The sequence below is a fragment of the Acanthaster planci genome, linkage group LG06 (assembly GCF_054643075.1).
Source record: "Acanthaster planci isolate LZ-2023a linkage group LG06, COTS_SCS, whole genome shotgun sequence".
Taxonomy (NCBI): domain Eukaryota; kingdom Metazoa; phylum Echinodermata; class Asteroidea; order Valvatida; family Acanthasteridae; genus Acanthaster; species Acanthaster planci.
In genome coordinates this window covers 16,939,763-16,962,702 of record NC_141782.1, presented here as the reverse complement: position 1 = coordinate 16,962,702, position 22,940 = coordinate 16,939,763, and the positions used below count along the sequence as shown (strand labels likewise).

The 22,940-nt window shown below is 41.8% G+C and overlaps 1 protein-coding gene across 3 annotated transcripts; it reads right to left on the bottom strand.

The window, feature by feature from the left end:
- Positions 1-1,218: 1,218 nt before the first annotated feature.
- LOC110982171 (scavenger receptor cysteine-rich domain-containing protein DMBT1-like) lies at positions 1,219-22,282 on the bottom strand. Of its 3 annotated transcripts, XR_015425640.1 has the most exons (14): positions 21,948-22,282; positions 20,374-20,538; positions 17,180-17,536; positions 15,950-16,294; positions 13,536-13,901; positions 12,073-12,399; positions 11,475-11,828; positions 10,649-10,960; positions 10,136-10,462; positions 8,020-8,355; positions 6,950-7,315; positions 6,143-6,345; positions 3,740-5,360; positions 1,219-3,652 (listed from the first exon to the last, which is right to left on the bottom strand). XR_015425640.1 is itself a non-coding variant. In XM_022240418.2 (13 exons), exons 2-13 carry the CDS (start codon positions 20,453-20,455, stop codon positions 5,202-5,204), a joined length of 3,534 nt encoding a protein of 1,177 aa, XP_022096110.2. In that variant the 5' UTR covers positions 20,456-20,538; positions 21,948-22,282; the 3' UTR covers positions 1,219-5,201. The 3 variants fall into 3 exon arrangements, 2 of the variants coding, with proteins under 2 accessions (XP_022096110.2, XP_022096111.2); XM_022240418.2 differs by having other exon boundaries at positions 1,219-5,360; XM_022240419.2 differs by having other exon boundaries at positions 1,219-5,360; positions 21,969-22,282.
- Between the last annotated feature and the right edge of the window lie 658 nt (positions 22,283-22,940).

Sequence of the window (22,940 nt, the reverse complement as noted above, 5' to 3'; positions counted from 1 at the left end):
TTCTATTTTGTAGCCCCTAAGCCTCACATATGGCAATCACTAGCCGGCTGATCTGACAACCCACCGCTGTTAACAAACAAGGTTTTTACAGAAAATAACCCGTTTAGAACCAGGACGAAATATCAAGAATATATTAAAGTGAGCTTTGTCCTTAAATAAAATATACCTCAGGGCTACAAATTCGGGCAGTAAATCTAATAACCCTTCAAAATTGATCTTTCTAATAGGAAAGAAGTTGAAAAGGAAAAGAAAAACAACTAAGAAAAAACCCTCCAAGTTTCCAACAAAGTAAACCAACACTTATCCATTTCCTTACCCACTACGGCACACAAGCCAACCCCCGTCGACCAAACATTTTGTTCTCCTTCCTTTAAGCTAACAACCCCATATAACAACCCTGAAGCTACATCATAATTCAGGTAATACCATAACCTATTTGGGGCCCGTTTCAAACAAGGGTTATTCTCTGTACAAGTCTCCATTCTTAACAGCGACGAGTAGTCTGATTGGGTGCAGTGACAATCACTGGTTCCATATTTCAGAGTCCCGGTATTCCATTCCTCACCAGTGTTGCTGTGTTCTGCGCCACACTACATGGTATGCAAAGCATGCATAGAGAGTGAAGCATGTTGCTGTACAGTGTACTATTACGTTGTAAATAAGTGTGTGTAACAATGTTCGACTCCTCAGTACAGCATGTATCCATTGCACAGAATACACAATACTGACTAATAAGGCACAGGAAAAGGCACATTCTCATTTCATGAAACAAACAACTTATTGGACTTGAACCAAGCAATTTACATTTTGGAATCAAAATGATTTACCAACTTAACACGTGGCGTACCTCTGTGAAATTCTGATTTCTAACTAAAGCAGTGAAACATTTCTTTATTGAAGAATGCAAATTACAATTGATAAGCAAATTGTTAAGCAAAGAAGAAGGGCTGAAAAGAATCTCCTCTCACCTGGATTACTGTTGAAAACCTTTGATGGTTCTGTCAACATCCCATCGATTCAAAATCTTTCTAATGTACTGAATATGCAGTTACACTCAATCACAGTGTTCCAGTATTCAGAGTGAAATCAAAATGATTTGGGATGTCCTGTACATCAAGTTTCTAAATTTGGAAGGCCACAAAGTATTCAAACCAACTTATTAAAGACTTGTAAGATCAAAAGCTGGATTTTTGTAACAACAGACAATTAAACTTTAGGTTCATTTCAGAAACTTTGTATTTATTGTTCTCTCTAGATACGAATATAATTTGAGACATCTTTGGAAGACAAATAAGGGTGTGGCATCCCAAAAACTTGAATTCTTCATTTCCAAGTATTCCATGATAATCACTTTTCCCAATAACACACGATATGGACACTAAAGTAACCTTTAAATTACATGTAATGGGATCCGTGCACAAAAATATACAGATCTACATCATGACATCATGCTTTGTTTACATGTGTGCTTTCCTATTGCTAATGAATATGGAAAAGCTCATTAGCAAAAAACCCAAAAGTGGTAAAATACCCTTTGATATAGTGACATAAAAGTTGACAATAAGGTTTACTGTGACAAAAAGGTGCAATTTTAGAGGTCCGTGTTAAAACAATTTATTTTAGCAACTCTTTAAGGCTTAAAAATCTAAAATTCTATTTCAGAAAACCATTTATTATGTTTACCTTACAGGCCCACAAAAACATAAGAATATAAAGATAACATGAGTTGAGCATACTATAAACACTGTATGCCCCTAAATGACTAAACTTTAATTAGCTGTTGGTGTTTTTCCTTACATACAAATCCATGCGAGCAATGCACTCATGGAGGGCAAAAAGGAAATTGGCAAGAATTGATTTGTAACACGTGACACTGCACACCTGAACTAAGCAGTTCCTGGCTCTCAAAAGAGTTCTTACTTTAATTAATTAGTTCTAAAGTTACCCAAATTTGTTTGATCTAGAAATCATGGAGTCCTGATGATAAGTAAGGCATCAAATCTGAACAACATGTGGCCAAGTTCTTTCCCTTCATTCTAAAAACTGATTCCATAAATTGCCTGGGGCATCAACAGCACAAATGTTCAGTGAAGCCCTGCCGGTTTATCAATTGACTTAACACATGGGATTGCATGCTATGGCACATGACACGGATAGCCATGTTCCAGTCCAGTCTCCTACAACTACAGCTTCGAATTTTGATCAAAAGAGGCAGTGGTGAAGAGCCGTAGCTGTGTTTGATACTTATGAATGCCGTAGTCTCACATGGAGATGCTGCAAATCATGTTACCAACAGAGCGCAAAATAAACCATTGAAAATTTCTTGTAGGGGTTTTCCTGAAGATATACCCCACATTTGTATAAATTTGTAAAGGGCATTAGTGGTGACGTACATGATAAAGCCAAAAGTGCTAAAGTTTTTAAAAGTAATAGTTTAATCAACATCATTTAATGCCCTTAGAAGCCAGTATATCATAAACTGATTTTTATTAACACCATTAAACCCTACTGAATTCTTCAGTATATTCAAATTTCAACTGGACTTTCAGTTCGGTTGAATTGCTCCGACAATAAAATCGCAGCATGAACCAGATTTGTTAGTTCTTAAATCGTGCTTTAAGAAACTTTTGCAAGCTAACAACCATCAGGATGGTCTTTACATGTAGCTCACCACCAGCTTCACCTTTATGAGTTTCACATTCTTGTAAAAACCCAGTTCGAAGAATGAAATGTTTTTTATTACAGGAATTGTTTTAATCACTTGATGCGACAATGAGGTGACTGGTTCAACCACGGTTCAATAAGTTACCAATATGAGATTTGAACCAAGTTTCTCTGTGTGAGCAAGAAGCTTAGGTCACTGTGTTTTTGCCTTCTTTTAGAAGGCTCCAAAGGATTATTTTTCTAACATGCAAACTTTGTACAACTTTCTTTTCCCTTAAAATGTATCAAAAAACTAACTCAAAGCCTTTTTTACATGTAGTTGACTGCAGTATAAAATAAAATGTGGGCAGTCTGAGACATGGCTCATATACTGGGGTACCATTCCAAATTCTCAACACTCCCTCTCATATGTGATCTTAATTTTTACACAGGTGCAATTGCTGTATAAAGTAAATGAAATCATGATTTGGAGACAGAAAAGCAAGAGTTGCAAACTTAAAACATCTTGAGTTAAATGGAGACACTGTCCAAAACTGTATTGACTAAGTCGCTCAATGATGGACTAAGTTTCATTTGTGTAAGGGCTTTTAGCATTACATACCCTGTTACCCATATGCTGAATGTCAATATGTAACCCCGAAAACCATCTTAAGGTTTAGTTTATCGATCACGTTTGACTGTAACACCAAGTTATCTCCATCAGTTAGCCGACTCAATCAAATCACGGACACTACGGTGACCATCTGCTGCCTCGCAGAGGGGCATACAGTCCTGAGTCCTCCAATTTTAAGATGGTTTTGCACATACATGTACCAAAGAGAGTTAGGATTATGTGAATACAATGTGAGCTGTGTTTTAAAAAAGGTGACATAATTCAGGGATAGATCCTGACCAAAGATCTATAGTGTCACATAGCGGCATAAGATGAGGAACTCTGCCAAACAGGTGTAATCACCATGGGCACCATTCGAGCAAACAAGCAATACGCCTGCGCAGTGCACGTTAATGTGCAGGTGCCTGGCCCAGCACCTGCACCTGTGCATTAATATGCACTGTGCAGGCGCATTACTTACGCAACATATATCCACAGTGAAGTTCTCCATCTTGTGCCACTATGCGGCATTTTAGGCCAGCTTCGTATTAAAAAAAGGCAAGTCTTTCCAAGCATGGCACTTGTGACAAGATACATCAGAAAAATCCACTCCAGGGAACTTCAAACACCCTTAAAGTTAGAATCCCTATCATAGCCCCAAAACCTCACTGTGCAAGTCGTCATTTGAAATGTACAGTGAACTGTATTGGGCTAATGGTCTTAGTATCAGCCCCACTGGCACATACTGAGCACATACCCCCACAAGTCTCATCTGATTCTTGCCTCTAAGCTTCCAGAATCAGTCTGAGATTGTCCAAAACCAAAATATATCTGCTCATGGTTTTCCTTCTGGTGTTGTATATAAATTAGTGAACAACCTACACCACAGTCTGACTCTCAGTTAAAGTCATCCATATTTCTGGAGTCTTTTTCCCCATTACCTTATTGACAAAACTCATTACTCGTGGACTGTGTTTCATGCTTGAGCATAGTGTTCCAGTGACCTGGACAGACCAGTTGCATTGAAGTGTGCCCTCTACAGTTAGACAGTTTATGTATCACATGCTTTTTTTTTCATGTTTACCTACACAGTATCAAAAAGAGTTTTCAGTAAAATAAACCTGAGTTGTTGTTTTTTTTTCAGCTTTTTCCATTTAATACACTAAAGTTACAGTTAGAGTCGATGGCAGAAGAGTCTTGCCAAAGAAGCGTGAGTAGTTCACTGATTCCAGTGATTACCAGTCTCTGCTTGGCACCGGCAGCACAATGATTTCAAAGTGGAAGGGGGGGGGAGTTGTTAGACCATCTGGCGTCAGCCATTAACATGATCCATTGAGCCCCACCCAATTATAGGTCCTGCAAGAAGTAGGGGACCCCCCCATCGAGAAAGAGGGGGGGCCAGGCCTCCCCCCCCCCGTCAAAAAGGTGGGGGCCACTGCACCACAATAAAAGTTGGCCTACGTGTAAGTCGTCACAAATTTTGGGGGTACCAAGAGTGCCGACTGAACCTGAGTTTAGTTTACTGTATATCTTTCATTTCACTGCAGCTGATGACAGTAGCCATTGAAAATAATGGAATGTCCTTGCATGCGGGTTGTCATGTTGCACATTGAACATGTACATGTGTTCATGTACAGTTATGCACATACATATGTACATGAACAAAGCCACATTTTCTTCTTTACATGGCCAGTTTCCGAAATCCTGGCAAAAAACCTTGACTTTGTCCAGTTACGTGTAGATCCAGTTCAGATAAATTCTGTCAGGTCAGCTGTGGTTACAAATGTGTGAGCCAACCTTACATTCCTAGTGGGGACCTGAAAGAGGGCCATAACATGCAGGCAGTGAGAATCTTATGTGGATTAAGTCCGGTCTCTACAAGGACCTTACTGGACAACAGTTTTTAGAGGCTTCAGGTGCAAGTGAGTGTGCATGTATGTTAATTTTAAATAGATGTTGTCTGATTATCGGCTGAAGCTCCCTCTTTGGCAAGAGAAGACTGATAATTTGGTGGTGGAGAGGAAGGCTTGGCTGGCTCCGTGCCATCAACTGGGAGAAAGTTACCAGGGTTATTGGTGACATCGCTGTATGTTGGTGGTGCATCCTTAAGAGAGCGAGGGAAAGAAAAAAGCCAGTAAAAGATAAAGGTCTGGCCAGTAGATATCTTTCATGTCATGTACTAAACTACATGTATATTAGCAAACCCTTTTGAACGTGGTTCAGCCAACCAAAAATAAGAACCAGTGAGAGGTGTGTTTAAACATCATATTCCAAATCACAGCATCCAATAATTTTTACAAAGCAGCTGCAATGACATTTTTGGAAATTTATACAAACCTCAAAATGCACCTTTTTTTTCTCAGTTGTCCCCATTTTCAAGTTCTGTTCCACTATTTTAAAGGGGTTTGCTACCTTTCTGGTTCTTACGCAAATGAGTATTTCCATCTTTTTGAGCAACTGTAATGTCATCCCAGGAATAAAACCTCAATGTACAAAAATGTGGAGAGGTAGCCGGCCTAAATGTTCTCTTCTATGGTGACTCATTGTTGAGAAGGGACACACCAGTTAGCAAGCAACCAACCCTCTCTCTGAAATGTTTCCCTGAGTGAATTCTGGATTCACAATTTGAACAGAAAAAACCTATGGACTGACTATGTCTTCCCTGGATGACTTCACAGCAACAGCGCCCTCAGTTGTCCAGGACAGCAGGGATAATTTCAAAGGTTTTAGTAAATGTGCTTTTCAAAATAGTTAACCTAAAAGACGCATTGAATAGTTTTTATACATTGAATGAAAACAATTTTCAAGAAAACTTCACTGCAGCTGTACTTTAAATACTGATGATCACAAATGCTGAATAATCACAAATTACTTCAAGGTGAATACCTCATTCTGGTTGACAGCAGAATACTGGTCAATGCCCGCACTGGTGAATCCCTGATTTGGGCCCACCACCACAATGCGGGGCTCAGCCATCTTTTTGCTGTACTTGTAACCACACCAAACCAAGAGCAGGAGGACTTTGGCACCCACCAGGACCCCAAGGACAATGTTGCGGATGGCGGTACTTGATAAACCACCCCCATTGCCTGTAGTGGATACAAAGTAAAAAAAAAATGACATGACGGCTGCAGAGATACCATCCTGGCAGAACTTTTTAACATCTTGGGGGAAATATATTCCGTAAAAAAAAAACCCCAAAACTACAGCTGGACAGTTTCTGGATGGAAATCATTCAATGTTGCTGCCTCTTACATTCAAATGTGTGACTAATGTAGATGGTAATCTCAATAGATAAATCCAAATTCACTAACAGAAGATGGGTAGCAGAATGCCTACCAGAGCTTAGCAGCCATGCATCACCTGCATCAAGTATGGATTGAAGCAAGGAGCCTCCAGGCATCTTCCACAATACACCTTTAATATCCAAGAGATTCCCTGTACTATCACTTTCAAGGGCCTTTCAAACTGTGAGTAAATTGTTAATGGCTGGGCTCTACCTTGCTGAATCAAGCAAAAAAACATCTAAAAAAATCACCCGTTAGATTTTTCAGGGAGGGTTAGGTTTAACTTTAATGCCCAAACCTCACACAGGTTGAAAATATATCCAGCGGCAGACAACCAATGCCACTCTCTGCCAGCTACAGTGGGTACAACTACCGGACATCAAGCCTGAGCAAACAGAATTCTTACCGGAATCTTTGGGCCGTGGGTCTTCACTTGGGTAGTTCTCACTGAAGCAGACAACGCCAGCATCTTCAGAATGATCGCACAGAACGTAATATGGGTAAGACAGCTTGCACTTGATGATGCTGTCCTCGGTACCATCGCAGCCCACCTCGTACAAGATGATCTCTCCTTCCCCCGATCCATACAGACTGCTGGTCTCCTTACCATTAAGAGGGACCACGGCTGAAAGAAAGCCCAGCTGCCGGCAAACCACTTCAGCATCCTTAAAGTCCCACTCATCATCACAGACGGTGCCCCAAGCACCGTCGTAGAACAGCTCCAAGCGACCCTGGTTGGGATAAGGTCCATCACTGAGGCGTGCTTCGTAAGCTAGGACAGTAAAGACAAACAGGACAATTTGTGTTGACTGCAAGTATAAAAATATGAAATGTGACAAACATGTACTCTTATGTTAAACTGAATTGCAGGTTTTACTGTGGAGTGGATATTAAAAGTTGGAATTTCTATCTTTCAATAAATCTGGTTTTCCGTAGGGCAACACTTTTATCCACTTTTTGGATTACTCATTTGGTTGCTCTTACGGGGACCAAACAGGTGAAATGAATTCTGGTTTAGTCAATTTTAATTCCACTTTTCTTTGGCAAAATTTGTGATTATTGCAGTAACAGAAATAAAAAATATGAAAGCTTACAAATATCACAATGCAGTAAAACATTGATAATTTTTTTCTGGCTTGTAGCCAATATCAAATGTTGACGAACCTACTGAAATGGACTAGCTGCTCACTATCATGCAACATTAGTTACATTTACCCAGTACATCCTCCTAACAAAAACATCTGCAATCCTGAAAGTCATAAAAGTTTCTTCCCAATCCTTTTTTGTGACATGTAGCATGCAGCAACAAATTTCTTGGATCACAGTGACTTGACTTTTAAACTCTTGGAAACGTGCAAGGGATTAATCTGACATATTGCCTTCTATTTATTAAAGGAGAAATGACATACACAGTTTCAATAATGACAAAATGGGGTCAAAACTGTGAGGCGATGAAGTGCAGGTAAGGAAGCTTACTCTTGGCAAAAGGGTGACCGTCGCAGTTGACGTCCGCCATGCGACTGCTTTGGCATGCCACTGGTTCCCCCAGCAAAGCAACACACTCGGAGATGCGTTCCTCATAGCCCTGACAACTCAGGTCCCTCAGCCACACCAAAGGGTTTCTTCTCAAGTAACCAACACTCGAAAACAGGGACAGTTGGTCACGGTAGCCCAGTTGATGGCAGACAACGGCCGCACTGTCAGTATCAAAATTATCGTTACAGACTGCTCCCCACTGGCCCTTGTGGTATATCTCCACTAGCCCATCCAACACAGAGCGACCACCACTTAGGCGCACGTCCCCTTCGGTGGCTGAACAAATGCAGAGAACAAATCAATGAAATCAAGAGCGTGAAAATTTGATACTAGAATCACATCACTTTACACAGTCAAGCCTAGCATTGGCAACCAGATCTCAGACAATTGGTGACTTATTTTACAATAAAATGTTGGGGGTAACATGCAAAGCTCTGTCCAGCAGCAGGCCCCATTGAACCAGCAGCTGCATGGTCAATAGAATGTATGTGTGGTATGCACTAATCCTCACACAAAGCCACGGCTGCAGATGGCTCCTGTATGTATCATTCTTAAACAACACAGGCCTGGGCTGCTCAGTACAAAGCGCTGTCTTTGGTAAAAGTAGGTGTTTTACTTTATTGACTTGAACTTGGATTAGCTTGCAACTGTCTGTGCCCTTTGAAATTTTTTGCTACAAAGACCTAACGATCATTTGCAATCATCAGGAATACATGTACACTATACAAAATAGTACTACTAAATACTATAACACAACAAAATATCAATACATTATTGTTTCATTATGTTTCTTTGGGTAGAACTAAGTCTTTGAATAGATTTTTGGATTTCTTTGCTTAGATTGCTGGATTACTAGGCTCAATTTGATTTTGAACATATATACATGTACACTGCAACAGGCCAACTTAACTTCTGAAAGTCAGTCATTGGAACTTAACTCACTCTAAATTAATTTGATGACATTCAAATTTAATATTTAAAGAATAATTTCAAATATTTCAAAAGAATATCAGTATCTGTAAATATTCAAGAAGAAAGTGTACACATTAAATATGAGGAGTCAGGTTGGCGTAGTACTTCTTTTTTTCATGTCTCATCTGCAGCCTGGGTTCAATTCCCGGCCCGGTCCAAACGTGGATTAGGTTATCAGTCTCTACCTGATTCCGTGATTTTACCCGGAATATTCCTCTGAGTTTTCTTGCCACCTCTACAACTGTAACTTCTTCTCGTTATCTCATTTCTTCAGGCTTATGAGCTACAGTGCCAAGGGCTATTTTGAGGAATCCTTGGTTTCATTACCAGAATGACTTCATAATGACAATAATAATAAAAAAATGACATGTAAATAACTTCAGAAAAATAATGGCCATTACTTCTTGAAGTGTTCACAAAGTTGTGGGGGAAACCCAATCCAAAAAATGTTTGCGCTACGTAAGCCAAACGATGAAATCTCACGTCCAAGTGACTCTGTGTCAAACAATGCAGGGTATGACATAGGACATAACTCTTTTGGGGCCATTGGAAAGATAACATTTTTTTACACTGGGTATTTTGCCCTTTACTGCCTCTGGGAGAAACCAATGCTAACTCAGGTGGGACTCAAACCCCCGACATCCTGCTTGCAAGTGCAAATGTTCTACCACTTGACCACCAATATTATCAGTGTCAGCTGGATAGTTGATTCAGATAAGCTCAAGAGAAATGACGCAACCTGCCATCTAACCCTGGTAAGTTCAGTGGTCAAATCATAAAACATCTTCACTACTAGACACAAGATCATGGGTCCAAGTCCCACTTGAGTAAGGTTGTAGCTTTCAAGAGTCCTCAGGCATTACAGAGTATACATTGTTCTAAAGACACAATGGTGAAGGTTCACATAGTTCCCAATAAATAACCAACTAGATAACCCACATTGCCAATTCTTAGATTTCCAATGCAAATTGAATTGCAGAGCTACATGTATTGCTTGAGAATCCATTCAGCCAGCCAAAGCTTGCTTGTGTAGTCTCTCTTTCAAAGAACTGTGTACGTCTTTACAAGAATGTAAAGTGCTCACCGTTACTCCATATGCCACACTGCACTGCAGCATGACCACCAACACAAGGCGTCGCTCTCGGTGACTGAGCACAGTATTTTAAACGAGTGTCCTGCAGAGTACAATTGACAACTGCATCTAAAATCTCATAGGTTGGACTCTCGCCAAACGTTCCCCCTGGGATGGACTGAGTGGGGAAAGGAAAGCTGAGCTCATAGCACACGACCTGCTGTCCAACATAGGTCAAGTCATCGGCACAGATCGTCCTCCATGCATTCTGATGGTAGAATTCAACGCGTCCTTCTGTCGGTTCAGACCCACTGACGAGTCGGATTTGACTCTCAGAGCCTAGAGGATACAATGACAAATTATGAGGTTGAGCAGTTCATCCCAAAATCTCAATTTAAATGCATGTATATCAAGCGCCTTGTTACAGTAACTGTGCTTCAGCTTTCCAGCAGAATGCACCCGTTATGATATCGTTCTTTCCATTCCCCATCTTTACTGTGGAATTTCACTGGTACTTTGCCTTACCTGGTTCTCTGCCGCCACAAACAACAAAAACATCCATGTCACGACCGCAGTTATTTGTCACTTGACAGTCGTCCGCGTCTAGCCTGTATGCAGATGCTGGGCAAGTGGCAATGACGCCAGTCCCTCCACCATAATTCCCTGTGGTAAATGAAGTAGTGGGCCGATAGTCAAGTTCGTTGCAGACCATGACAGCCCTGTTGAAGTCCCAGCCTTCACCGCATACTGTGGCCCATGTCCCCTCTTCACCCACGAAGACCTCCATGCGACCTCGGTGGGGGTCCGACCCATTCACAAGTCGTATTTCACCGTCAACTAGAGTTGAGCAAAAGGGTAAACAGTGAGCGTTTCCAAAATAGCACAACATTTTTCTTTTTTTAAACGGTCAAATTTGTCCAATACAAGCACAGCTGTGTCCAAGCTTCGTAAATTTATGGTAAACATAATCAGAAGGAGAAAATTTCCTGAAGATCCACACTTAAGCAATCAACACTTACTACCAGAACTTCTTGCTGGAAAAAACTCCCTGGCTAAAGTTAGAGTGGCATGGCTCTTTCTGGATTCCAAACCACAAAGTCACATCAAAATTACCGGTACCTTGGAGGAATTTGGTATTCCCCTTGCTAATTGAAAGATACACTGCTACATGTGTAAGTCAGGAAATTAACCGGGAAGAGTGACATCAAAATTCAAATTAAAGAACAAAACCCACCCCATCCCTACCCAACCTGCCAGGACCCAGCCCAAGCTAAACCAAATCAACAAACACATCATTCCAAATACGGCAGTACATGTACATCGAGGGTCAGTCATTACTGCTAGTGCTCACCAGGTGAAACTTCTGCAGGTGGGGTCACTGGTTCAACGTTGGAGCAGATGACCCAAAAATCGTCACTATGGTCACACCATGACTGTCCAGGTGCATTATGGTAGCAGTCTACCAGCCGCTCTTCATTGCCATTGCAGATCAATGCAGACAACATCACCTGTCCAACTCCTGGTCCAAACCTGGTGGTGGCTCTAACAACATACTGGAAGCCCAGCTGATGGCAGGCAACTCTCCCCTCATTCCAGTACTCCCAGCCGAAAAGGCAGACAGTCCCCCACTCTCCTTGGTACATTATCTCTACAAAGCCTTCCAGAGCAGTTGTGCCATTGGTCAGTCGCAGATCAAATTCCTGAGCTGCAGGAGACAAAACCCAAGGAGAAAGTCTTACTGCATCATGCTAAGCTGTGATATACAGGATGATGTGATTTGATCAGGTCCTCCAGCCTGCAAAATCCTAGTCATTGTTGCTCAATACAGCCAAAGTCTATGTACAGTAGACTCTTATTAACTCAAAGCCAGGCACTGCCCAAAATTACAACCAGGTGGGGTTTTTTTTGCTATTTCACATCTTTCCCACACTGGGCATCCTCATGCTTACCTTCTCTTGGTTCACCACAGCGAACTGCAGCATCACCAAGGGTACAAGGTGTGGGTCTAGGTGTCTGGGGGCACTTCACCAGACTAAACTCCTGTCCCGTGCAGTCCAGTGAAGTCTGCAGGATATCTCCAGCCTTGCTACTCCCAAACGTCCCCCCTGAAATCGCCTCCGAGGGGGGTGACAAGCCTTGTTGCCGGCAAGAGACCTGGGCGTCCGCCATTGTCCAGTCGTCTGAGCACAGTCCCTTCCAAACATTTTGGTTGTAAATTTCCACTCGGCCTTCTAATTGTCGCAACCCACCAGCAAATCTGATGTACCCCTCCTTGCCTGAATGAAACCAACAGTCATGTCTGTTGCAATGCAATCTAGAACTGTCTAGGCAATGATGTGTCACAGACTACGCATTACAATTCAATGCATGAATTATATCAAGTTCAAAATAAAAGGAATTACATGTCAAGCAAGGCCGGATTTGAAATTTGGCATGCACCTCCAGTGAAATGGTAACACACTGGTTCTACCTTAACCCTAACAGTCCTCAATCCTTCACCTGTTGGAGGACTGAAGACTGTTAGGATTAATGGGCATCTGGCACACCTCGATCCTTTTTCACAGTGAATTTTAGCCCTTTGAAGGTACAGAATGGGTACACAATATCAAAGCACAAACTAAGCTTTTCTGGGAAAATGGCAGTAATTGTGTGTTTTCCTACAACACAAATAGGTTTAAAGCACGTCTAGAGCAGGGTTTTCTAGGAATCTGCAGAACAATACTGTACATCACCTGACCACAGATCACCTTCAATAGACCAAATGCCCCCAGTAATCACTTGACCTACAGTGTTTACAAACATGGGTGTTCCCCATAGCAAAGTGTGAGACAATTGTCATTCACCAACAAATAAACCTGACCGTTGATGAAGTATTCAGACTACTGATGTGCCGAGTGCTCTCCTGAAAATCGGCTTTATTTTGGGTGAACAACATTCTTATGGGAGGACACCATGCTTGTTTATATTTTATATCCACAATAGGTCACGTGACTTAGCAGGAGCAATCAGTCTATTAACCTTTGCCCCATGAAAGTTTAAATGCATCCTAACAAAGACTTTGCAGTGTCGTGGCATGTTCCCCTCTGCCTCTTGAAATAAAAAATGCTGACATGTTTACTTTCATATAGCACACGAATCCGCGTTTAGTGATCTTAATGTGAATGTTACACATATCTGGTAAAGAGACTTGGCAGAAAGTTTGGCTCACTTTCAGCTTTCTTAAATTCAACACAATGGAAATTTCCCACAGGAAGAAGCAAAAAGTATGTTTCTGGGACAGTCAGGTATTACTCGCAACAAAAAGCAGAGGAGATGAAGAAGATTTTCTCTGACTAAACTTAATTGGTGGAATGTACATGTGGGAAATCTAACATTTTCTGTTTTGCGAACACTGTCTGGACAATCACTTTACCTGGCTCTGTGCCGCTGCAAACCACATCCACTGCCATGTCATGAGAGCATGCACCGGTTGCATCGCTTTCATTGACAACTACACAGCTGTCCCTTTCCCAGTTAAACCTCCCTTCGTAGTCAAACGACCCTGCTGAGCAGTTGGCAATGGGGCCAGCACCGGCACCATAGCGTCCTGTTCCAGCTGACGTTGCCGGTCGGTAGCCCAGCTTCTTACACACAAATGACGCTCTGGTAAAGTCCCAGCCTGTACTGCAGATGGGCATCCAGGCTAAGGCATTGCTAACAAACACTTCCACTCGGCCTTGATAAGGGTCTGGTCCATCCACCAATCGGAATACGCCATTCTTTAAAATAGCTTCAATTTCTACAGTATCAAATGACAGAAGGGGTTAAGACAGAGTACATCTGCATATATAGAGTTCAAAAGGTAAGAAGATCACATGACCACAAACTGTTAATGTGGTACGGGTCATGCATATACCGGTATGTTATGATGTGAAATAATTCTTAGAGAAATTAGGCGTTGTGAACTACATGTACAAAATCCATATGCACCTCAAATTTAACCACTTGCTGATGATATCATTTCAAAACGAACTTGCCCAAGGTAAATTATTATGTTTGGCTAAAAACACAGACTTTTTAAACAACATACCACAACCATGGTCCTTTACAGAGTTGGACTTTATAAAGGCTTGTGTGTTATCCAATGCTTATCCAGTGTGTTGTTTGTCAAAGAAGCATGCAACATTTTGTATTTCACAACCGATATTTTAACACTCAAATATGTCACAGAGCGATATTTGCTACACTGCCCAGCTATGGCCAATGGCCACTCCACACCGATCTAACCTCAGTAAACTTGTTTAAACCTAGTTGTATGCCATGTGCACACTCAACAGGTATAACTAAAGTGAGGGGAAAAGTATAGACGTCATCTGGGGAGCTCCACACTCAGAACTCACCAGAACGTGTTTATATGTGCTCCATGTTATGACACGGGAAATCTCTGTGTATCCACCTGTCATCCAGCATTAAGTGGACTTAATAACATGTATGTAAAATGTGCATGAATGCGGTACCGTTGTAGAAATGTCATCTCAGACAAATTTCCAGATGGACAGGTTTGAAGTACTGGCTTGGATCAAATTTGTGTTGACTGACTCCAAGAGAATCTGCATGTGGGCACATCCACACTAATGGGGTACAACTGGCGACAAAGTTGGGTTTTGAGAGGGGGAACTGGGGGCACAGCGAAGCACAACATTTTGGTCAGCTTTCCGTCTTCTTCCTGAGTCTGTATAATGTAATCATGTGTACAGGAATACAGAACATGTACGTACATGTAACTCTGAAAATGCAAGTCATTGAAAATAATTAAGTATTAGGGTAATTGTTATAAATTGACAAGACACCTATTATCATGGGCGTGAATTTACCCATAAACAAACAGAAATATCATCTCATTTATCTAGGACTGTTCACTGCCGACAGTGAAAGTATAAGCCTAAATTTCTTTGTCTTCACTTTTTACGACACTCATGTACGTAAGTAACTCATGTAGCATGGACAGAAATTCTGTGACAAATTTCTGTCCATGTAACATACATGTAAGTAATATTTTGAAAATAATGCCATGAAGCATTATTTACATACAATAAAATTTTTGTCTTTTACAGGGAAGACTCCTGTAGGTATAAGAATTAAAAAGCACAATATTTAGGCAAACACATTTATCATAATTACATAAGTTTCTGTCAGTATTACAATAATTTCTGTCCATGCTACTGTACTTGTACATACATGCACAGTACGTAACATTATAAGCAAACATAAACAAATCTAGCATTGAAAGCTTGGTGAGCAGATGTCTTCAACAACGGAGGAGGACGATCCCCCCCTCCCCGACTGAAGGGCTTTCCCCCTTTCTGGCAACACTCATCATCACTGCTATTCTGCATCCACACTTGCATACATGTACATGTATGTTAATTCCTCTTATTATGCAAGGGCATGGTTTGCTCTGCACTGTTCATAGTTGGAAATGCCTGCAAAGTCATAGACAGGGTACCAATATAATTAACAACTGTTTGCTCTGCCATTACAAAATGACCCCAAATCTGAATCTGAATTTAAAACTTTGAACTACAGAAGTGCAACTCCTGAGAGGTTCTAGAAGTGATGTCAACAGTTTTTCCTTTAACTGCAAGAACATGTGAACATTTATTTTCAAATGTTCCCTTAGACATGTGCACAGTATTCACAATGAAACAAATCTTTTATATAAATGTGCCAATGGAAAGTTAGAAATCTGAACTGGCTTTGTGGCCTCAGACTGATGATCACACTGGATTTCAGCTTTCGCGAGCTCCTTGTCCATGGACAGGCTGAAATGATTTCTGTCAAACTTACCAGGACTGTATGTCGTTGGCATCTCTGTGCTGAGAACGTCGGAGCAGATGACTCCAACATCCCTCACGTGGTTACAGTTCGTCAGGCCCAGCACATTGTGATAACACTCTAGTATACTGGCCTCATCGCCGTTACAATTCAAGTCATCAATGACTAAAGTTCCTTCGCCGTGCCCAAAGGACTGGACTCCAGATGCATAAGGGAACCCTAGCTGACGACAAACCACAGATGCCTCTGGCATATTCAATACACTGCACACTGTTCCCCATTCTCCCTGGAAGAAAATCTCCAACCGTCCCTCCCTATAGGATGAGCCGCCAACCAACCGCAGATCATATTCTTGGGCTGTGGGTGAAAGCAGTGGGAGAACATGAGGTATTTCCTTTGTAAGAAGTCACAACAGTAGTGACTCAACTCACCAAGTTAGGTCACTCGCACTTACTAACCAGTAACATACCTTAAGACTTTTTTGGCACAGCCTACATAGAAGCTGTGCAAAAAAAGGCTACGTCCAAGGTCCACAAGGCTTCCCAACACATCCCAAATCATGTGACAGATTACTTCGGTTGTGTGGCCTGCCTAGAAGCCTTCAATAATGCTTAGAATGAGCGAGTATAAACATGTCTATGTAACTGCCACAAGAATCAACAACTACAATGGCAGGCTTATTTTTTGGCCTAATTTATTTAACCACAAACCTTATTTGATGGAATCTATTAATAGGCTGACAACCTTTCCAATTTAAAACAATTGACCATGGTAAATATGAAGTTGAAACAAGCTCGGAATTATGATTTTCACCAATAGAAATGGATATTTTCACCAAACAGATCTTAACAGTGGGCTCTTCCTTCTTCAATCAAGTAAAACTCTTCAAAAAAAAATTGTCAGGTAACTTTTTTCTGAATTCCGAGACGGTTAGGGTTAACCTGAATCAGGGGTTTGAGTGGCCACTTAAAATTAAAGCTGAAAACAGCTAGCAAAAAGCTGAAATGTAAAAGATTTTATACTTTTGTACAGACCGGGTGTATGAAAAAGCTGATATTCAGGGTCAACATCTAAAACAAAAAAAGCTGAAATCAGCTAAAAGCTGAATTCTCACACCCCTGCTGAAAGCAGAACCTCATACCAGTTCAAAATATATCCAGCAGTGGACAGCCAACATCCCCCTGTCAGCATGTAATACAGCTACATGTACCTGACATCAACCCTAAGCATCAGAATTCTTACCAGGCCGTGGGTCATCACTCGGGTAATTCTCGCTGTAGCAAACCACGCCGGCATCTTCAGAATGATCGCATATGTGGTCTATTGGGTAATCCAGCCCGCAATAGCCAATGTTCTCCTCGGTGCTGTTACAGTCCACGTCATACAAGAAGATCGACCCTCTTCCCTGTCCATACAGACTGACAGTGTCTTTACCACTGAGAGCAGCCACGGCTGAGGGGAAGCCTAGCTGGCCGCATACCACTTCAGCATCCTTAATGTCCCAGTCATCATCACAGACAGTGCCCCAAATGGTATTGAAGCGCACCTCCAAGCGACCCTGGTTGGGGTAGGGTCCATCAGCAAGGCGTGCTTCATAAACTAGGACATTGAAGGAGGAACTTATGGTCAACAGGGCAATATGAGTGGTCAGCATACATTAATGTGACATGTTCTGTTAAAATGACTTACAAGCTGCCCACTATGAACACGATAATTAATAAAAGGTGAAATTTGTTTTCCAATAAATCTCTTTTGAAGTCACGCCTCTTTTTCTTTGGGGGGGCCGAACAGGTTCAATAAATTCTATTTTGACCAATTTCGTTTTCATTTCCATTATTTCAGCAACAGTCATCAAAAAAACATAAAATTCATGAAGATTTACAAATAGAGCAATACAGCTCAGTTGGAGAAGCATCGGTTTCTCTGGCTTGTAGCCAATATCCATTGTTTATCAGCATATTGAGACAGAAGATTGTTGGCTTCCATTTCAAGTTGGTTTGTTCGTTTCCATCTTCCTTTAACAAAATTCTGTAACCCTGAAAATAAACAAGTGCATGAGGTGTGTTGACAAGCACCGATGCCTTGCTGGGTATGGGCTCAAACAACTGTGGCATTATTACTTTATGACAGAAAACTGCCACAGTACAGGCGATTTGCGCCTCCAAGAGTTTGGAATGCGTTGGCCAATCACAATGCATGAAATCTGTCGATCCTGTCCATTGGATTGACAGATTTTGCACACTGTGCTTGGCCAACGAGATGCAAACTCTTTAGAGGGGTGCTGTTGTGAAACATCCGTATTTACACAAAATTAAGGGTTAATGGAATTTAGTTTGGGTCCAACCATCGTTCCTACATAACTGAAAAAATAAAATACCGCAGCATGCCCAAAGAGATGCCTTTTATGATATGGTCCATGTTTGGGTTCCATACATTTCTGGGTATAAGAAAACACCATGAACCATAACATGTCAGACAACAAACACATATGATTGAATTTGACTTTCATATAACTTGTTCCTTTTTTACACACCCTTCTACACGTAGAAACAATCATCAACCATGTGAATTAAAGTCAGACAGGAAAGGAATATCTGTCCCATGACACACCTCACTGTATGCAGTTGGAATACCGAATTGACTCGTCGCAGCCGGTAATTTTATACACTGAAATATCTCCTTTTACCAATTAATGGCAAAAGGTTTTATACTCAGTCAGTGGCTATTTGATCAGTATCTGTTGCAGCTGATGAGTGATAGGTGGGTTATCAGAGTGGGGAGGCCGGACCAACCAGGGGGAGCCTAAAATGCATCATCATCATAAATATTTTGAATAGCCAGTCTTGGTATATAGGGGCCTTGGTCCCTTAAAGCATGCTTGAAGCAAGCATGCGGTCCCTTGGTCACAGCCATCCACCAAGTAAGCAGAGGAGCTCTCCTTGCAAGTACAGCACATGTAATTTTTCCACAACCACCCCTCACATCTGCCTCGTAAAGTGCTTGAAGGTGTTTTTATTTATCGATACATGTTTCTGATCATACATGTAGTGCCAATTACAGGATGATAATGAGAGATGAAGACAATGAAGAAATGTTCAGTTTCAGAGGTGCATGGGAAGAAAACCCTGGATAAATGTTGCGGGGTAAACCCACAGACTCAGGTAGGGACTGAAAACCAGGTCCACATGTGGACCAAGCTGGATTCGAACCCAGGCCCCCAGAGGTGGAAGGCGAGGAAAAAAAACACTGTTTCAACCTGACTCCCCATGAGACTGTATAGGTCTCAGACTGTCAGGTTATCCATGGTGCGGGAAAGTGTGCATTATACATGTACATGTAAAGGGTGCAGTGTCTCAATTCAAGGAAAATTCTCCGCCAGGCCGAGGCGCACAAAAAGTACCCAGAGATTGTTTTGAAAAGAGGGGTCTGTTTGGGCCAAGAAATGGTGGGATTGTGTCAGTATGGCCCAGAATCATCTCTGTAGATTCAGGGGCACTCATCTGGGGGCAATGCAGACAAAAATGGGATTGAAAATTTGTCAGAAGAGCTCGAGGAAGGTGAGGGATGTCATTTGAAAAATGGCTGCTGGGAAGGCTTGGCAACATTCTTTTTGGGGGGGGTGAGTTTGTTTTGGGCGGATAATTAAAAAACTCATTGGTTAACCTACTAAAAATTGAAAATCAAATGAAATCTGAAGGACCAAACAACACATTGTTTTTTGTTTGAGAGGCCTCAGAGACTTCAGTTGCCTGCCATGGGGCTCCAAACTTGGTTGATTTTACACTATTTTCAATGGAGCTTGAATTGGTTCAGTGCACTCATTTACAGTCCACTGTCTGGACTGTTCCCATATGGGTGCAGTGGCACTCGATCTTCACTGATTCACACACAAGGTCTAACTTCCCAAAGCTGTGGGCAACCTTCATTCTGCCTGGTCTGTCATGTCTGTGCTAACTGATTGACGCATACATGTAACTACAATACATACATGTACTGGTACATGTATACTGTACACTGTACATTGTACATGTACATTGTACATCATAGCACTGTGTGCTATCACACACATACATGTACATGTATACAAGAGCACCCCCAGCAGTTACATGTACATTGTATATGCACGCCTGGAGTGGCATATTGCCCATAATGAGAAGTCACACCAGCAAGTTTGGGACACCATTTCCAGTTTCAGGAGTTGAGCAATACATGTTACAAGTACACAGGAGGAAAATGACAAATACAACAACCAGAATCTGAGGCGGCTTTGCTACGTTTTCCATACACAGTACCTTGTGGACATGCAAGTTCAATTGTTTTTATTCATTGTCTACTAACATTGTAGTTACATGTACCTAAATGTTGCCTACTGCTAAATAAATAAAAATGCATGGAAACGGAAAGAATTGCCACCTCTTAGGATTTCTTTTACTTACGTGTACTTTCCTGTGCAGCTACGGGACTAACCAACATCAAACATATCGGCATGACAGTGTGAAAGAGAGCAACTTTAGCCATTCTGAGAGCACTTCAAGAATAGTTGGGTGGTGTGAGATTGCAGCATTACAGGCACCAGTGGGTAATTGAAGAACGGGCGCTTGCTAAAAAAAAAAAACAAATTTAGGGCAAGTTTTCATTCACAACTCGATATCAGCAACAGATAGCCATGATCAAACAGACATCACGCAATCCTTCCAGCCTAAAGTGGTGTTGCATTTCCAACTTTATCAGCTGAAATGTTTGTCTTGATTTTTCAGCTATTTTTCACTCTGAATAAATGCAATACACTGTATTTAGAAAGTTCTCTCATTCCATTAATTCCGAGTGTCAGCACGATAGTGCACCAGTTTGCAACACACTGGCTAATCACAAAATCTGTGGCAGTGTCGACCCTTTCCAAACATTGGGTCAACAATTCCTCACATTGTGATTGGCAAACGCATTACAAACTCTTGGGAGGTGCCCTGTTGTGAATCGCTCATGTTGCACTCTGTCTTTCCTCGTATCACATACATTCATTACATACGTTACATGTGAGTATATACACACCAAAACAATGCACATTGTCATGTTGTGAGGTGTTTAGGGGGTGGTTTTTTTTTTTACTTAGACTGTCATCTGACAACAAAAGCCCCCTGACATAGTTTTAGAAGCCACTCACAGGAAAAACAGAGAGGTAAACAAAGAGGCCCTCAGGAAAGTGGTAACCACAGTAACAAATTTGATTTTGGGGGGGAGGTTATAATTGAAATAATGGTTTTGTAGTTTCGACTAAAAAATGCTGATGAAGGACAATCAATGACAATCTAATGAAGACTGCTCCATAGGCCTACTTGAACAGTTTTTTGGGGAAACAAAATAGTCACGCCAGTTCTCGGGGTAGATACATGTACATACACACAGCTGTAACTGTACAGCAGTACCTGGAACTTCCAATGTGGCAGTCTCGTGCAGTTACATACATGTACGCTAGCCATGGAGTTACATGGCCTGCTCTTGTGCAGAAAATAATGGGGAAAGAAGATTTTAAGGACATTTACTCAGAAAACACATTTTTTTTCAGACAAGTCTCATAGGTCTCTGCACAGGGCCTCAAGTGTTGTCTGACTACATGGAACTCTTTCCCTCCATAGTGCTAGTGACCGCCCTCGGCCACATCGCCGTACGTCTACTGTGGTGCCCAATTTCCGGACACTAGACCATAAGCATTCACACGGTTTGACGGCAAATGTTTTTAAAGCCTCCGGTTTTCATGGTTATGAATAAAGTGAATGCATTGAATGCCAATACGTAAATCCATCACAATGTCAGGTTACACGATGAGCAGGACATTGGTCTAATCTAATGAGCTAGGTGGGGCCTATTCCAAACAGTGAGGAAGTTCTAGGGGGTCCTATATATATCAATGATGTCGAAGACTTAGCCTTTCCTAGCTCGAGCAGTCAATTTCATTTTATTCGTTCCCCTTCAACGTTTTAAGTGATTCCCTGTAAATACAAGAATCTCTCACCAGGATGAAGTTATAGGTTACCTTCCTTGGCTTTTGTCAGCATGTAGGCCTTGGCTACGGTCATGTGTTTAATTCCTCCATGCCACGGTACAGTGTGCAGAGGCACCGCGCCCAAGCCCACCACAAGCACTTTAATCTCCGAAGCACCCCTCGACGTGACAGGCGCCCGCGGTGGTTACACTGCTCCCACTCCCGTCACGGTCACACACTAACACGACATCTGTTGCACGTCACATTGCGCAATTGCTCGACTGGGTTTTTTTTCGGGGGGGGGACATATGGCAGATTACAGTCATAACGAACTTTTTAAATCTGGTCATCCTGAAATTAAAGTAAATGTAAGTGCACGTGCCATGTGTGAATCACCAACTATACGTTTTATACAGCAAGAGGGATGCTGGGCAATTCTGCATTCTGATTGGCTGACGCGTTTAATGTAAACGCGCCAGCCAATCAGAATTGTTTGGGCAATTGATGTGAAGGCATGCATAGGGACTGTTGTGGCCTGTAAAACGCAGTGCATGAAGAGTAAAACTTCACAGGGGGAGCGGGTTGGCGCGGTTCTTTCCTCGCTTTGCACCAATGAGGCCCGGGTTCCAGTCCCGGCTTGGCCCAGGCTTTAAATGCATTTGGTTTCCAGACCATACTCGCTCTCGCAGGTTTTCTCCGGGCACTCCGGTTTCCTCCTGCCCCTAAAACTGGACCTAACTCCGTAATGTGATGCTGATTAATAAAGTTTACGAATAAACGTACAATTATTGGCGAAAATAGCCCGAGTTGCTGAAAGCGCCATTAAAACAAAACAACATAAAACTTCACTTCCAGAAGTGATCCTAAAAAGATGGGAAGTCAGGACAGAACATAAGTCCAAATAGCTTCACTGTGTCCATTTTCTTGTTGTCCAGTCCACAGGTACATCCACAAAGACCACAGGCACATATAATCCACAAACTTCCCAGTACATAAAATCCACAGGTAATCCACAGAATCCCA

Coding starts and splice junctions, on each gene's coding strand:
- LOC110982171 (XM_022240418.2), bottom strand. CDS start 20,455: ATGGCTAAAGTTGCTCTCTTTCACACTGTCATGCCGATATGTTTGATG. Junction 17,537..20,373: donor AGCTGCACAGGAAAGTACAC/GTAAGTAAAAGA, acceptor TCAATGTCCTAG/TTTATGAAGCACGCCTTGCT. Junction 11,829..12,072: donor CTGTGGTGAACCAAGAGAAG/GTAAGCATGAGG, acceptor TGTCTCCTGCAG/CTCAGGAATTTGATCTGCGA.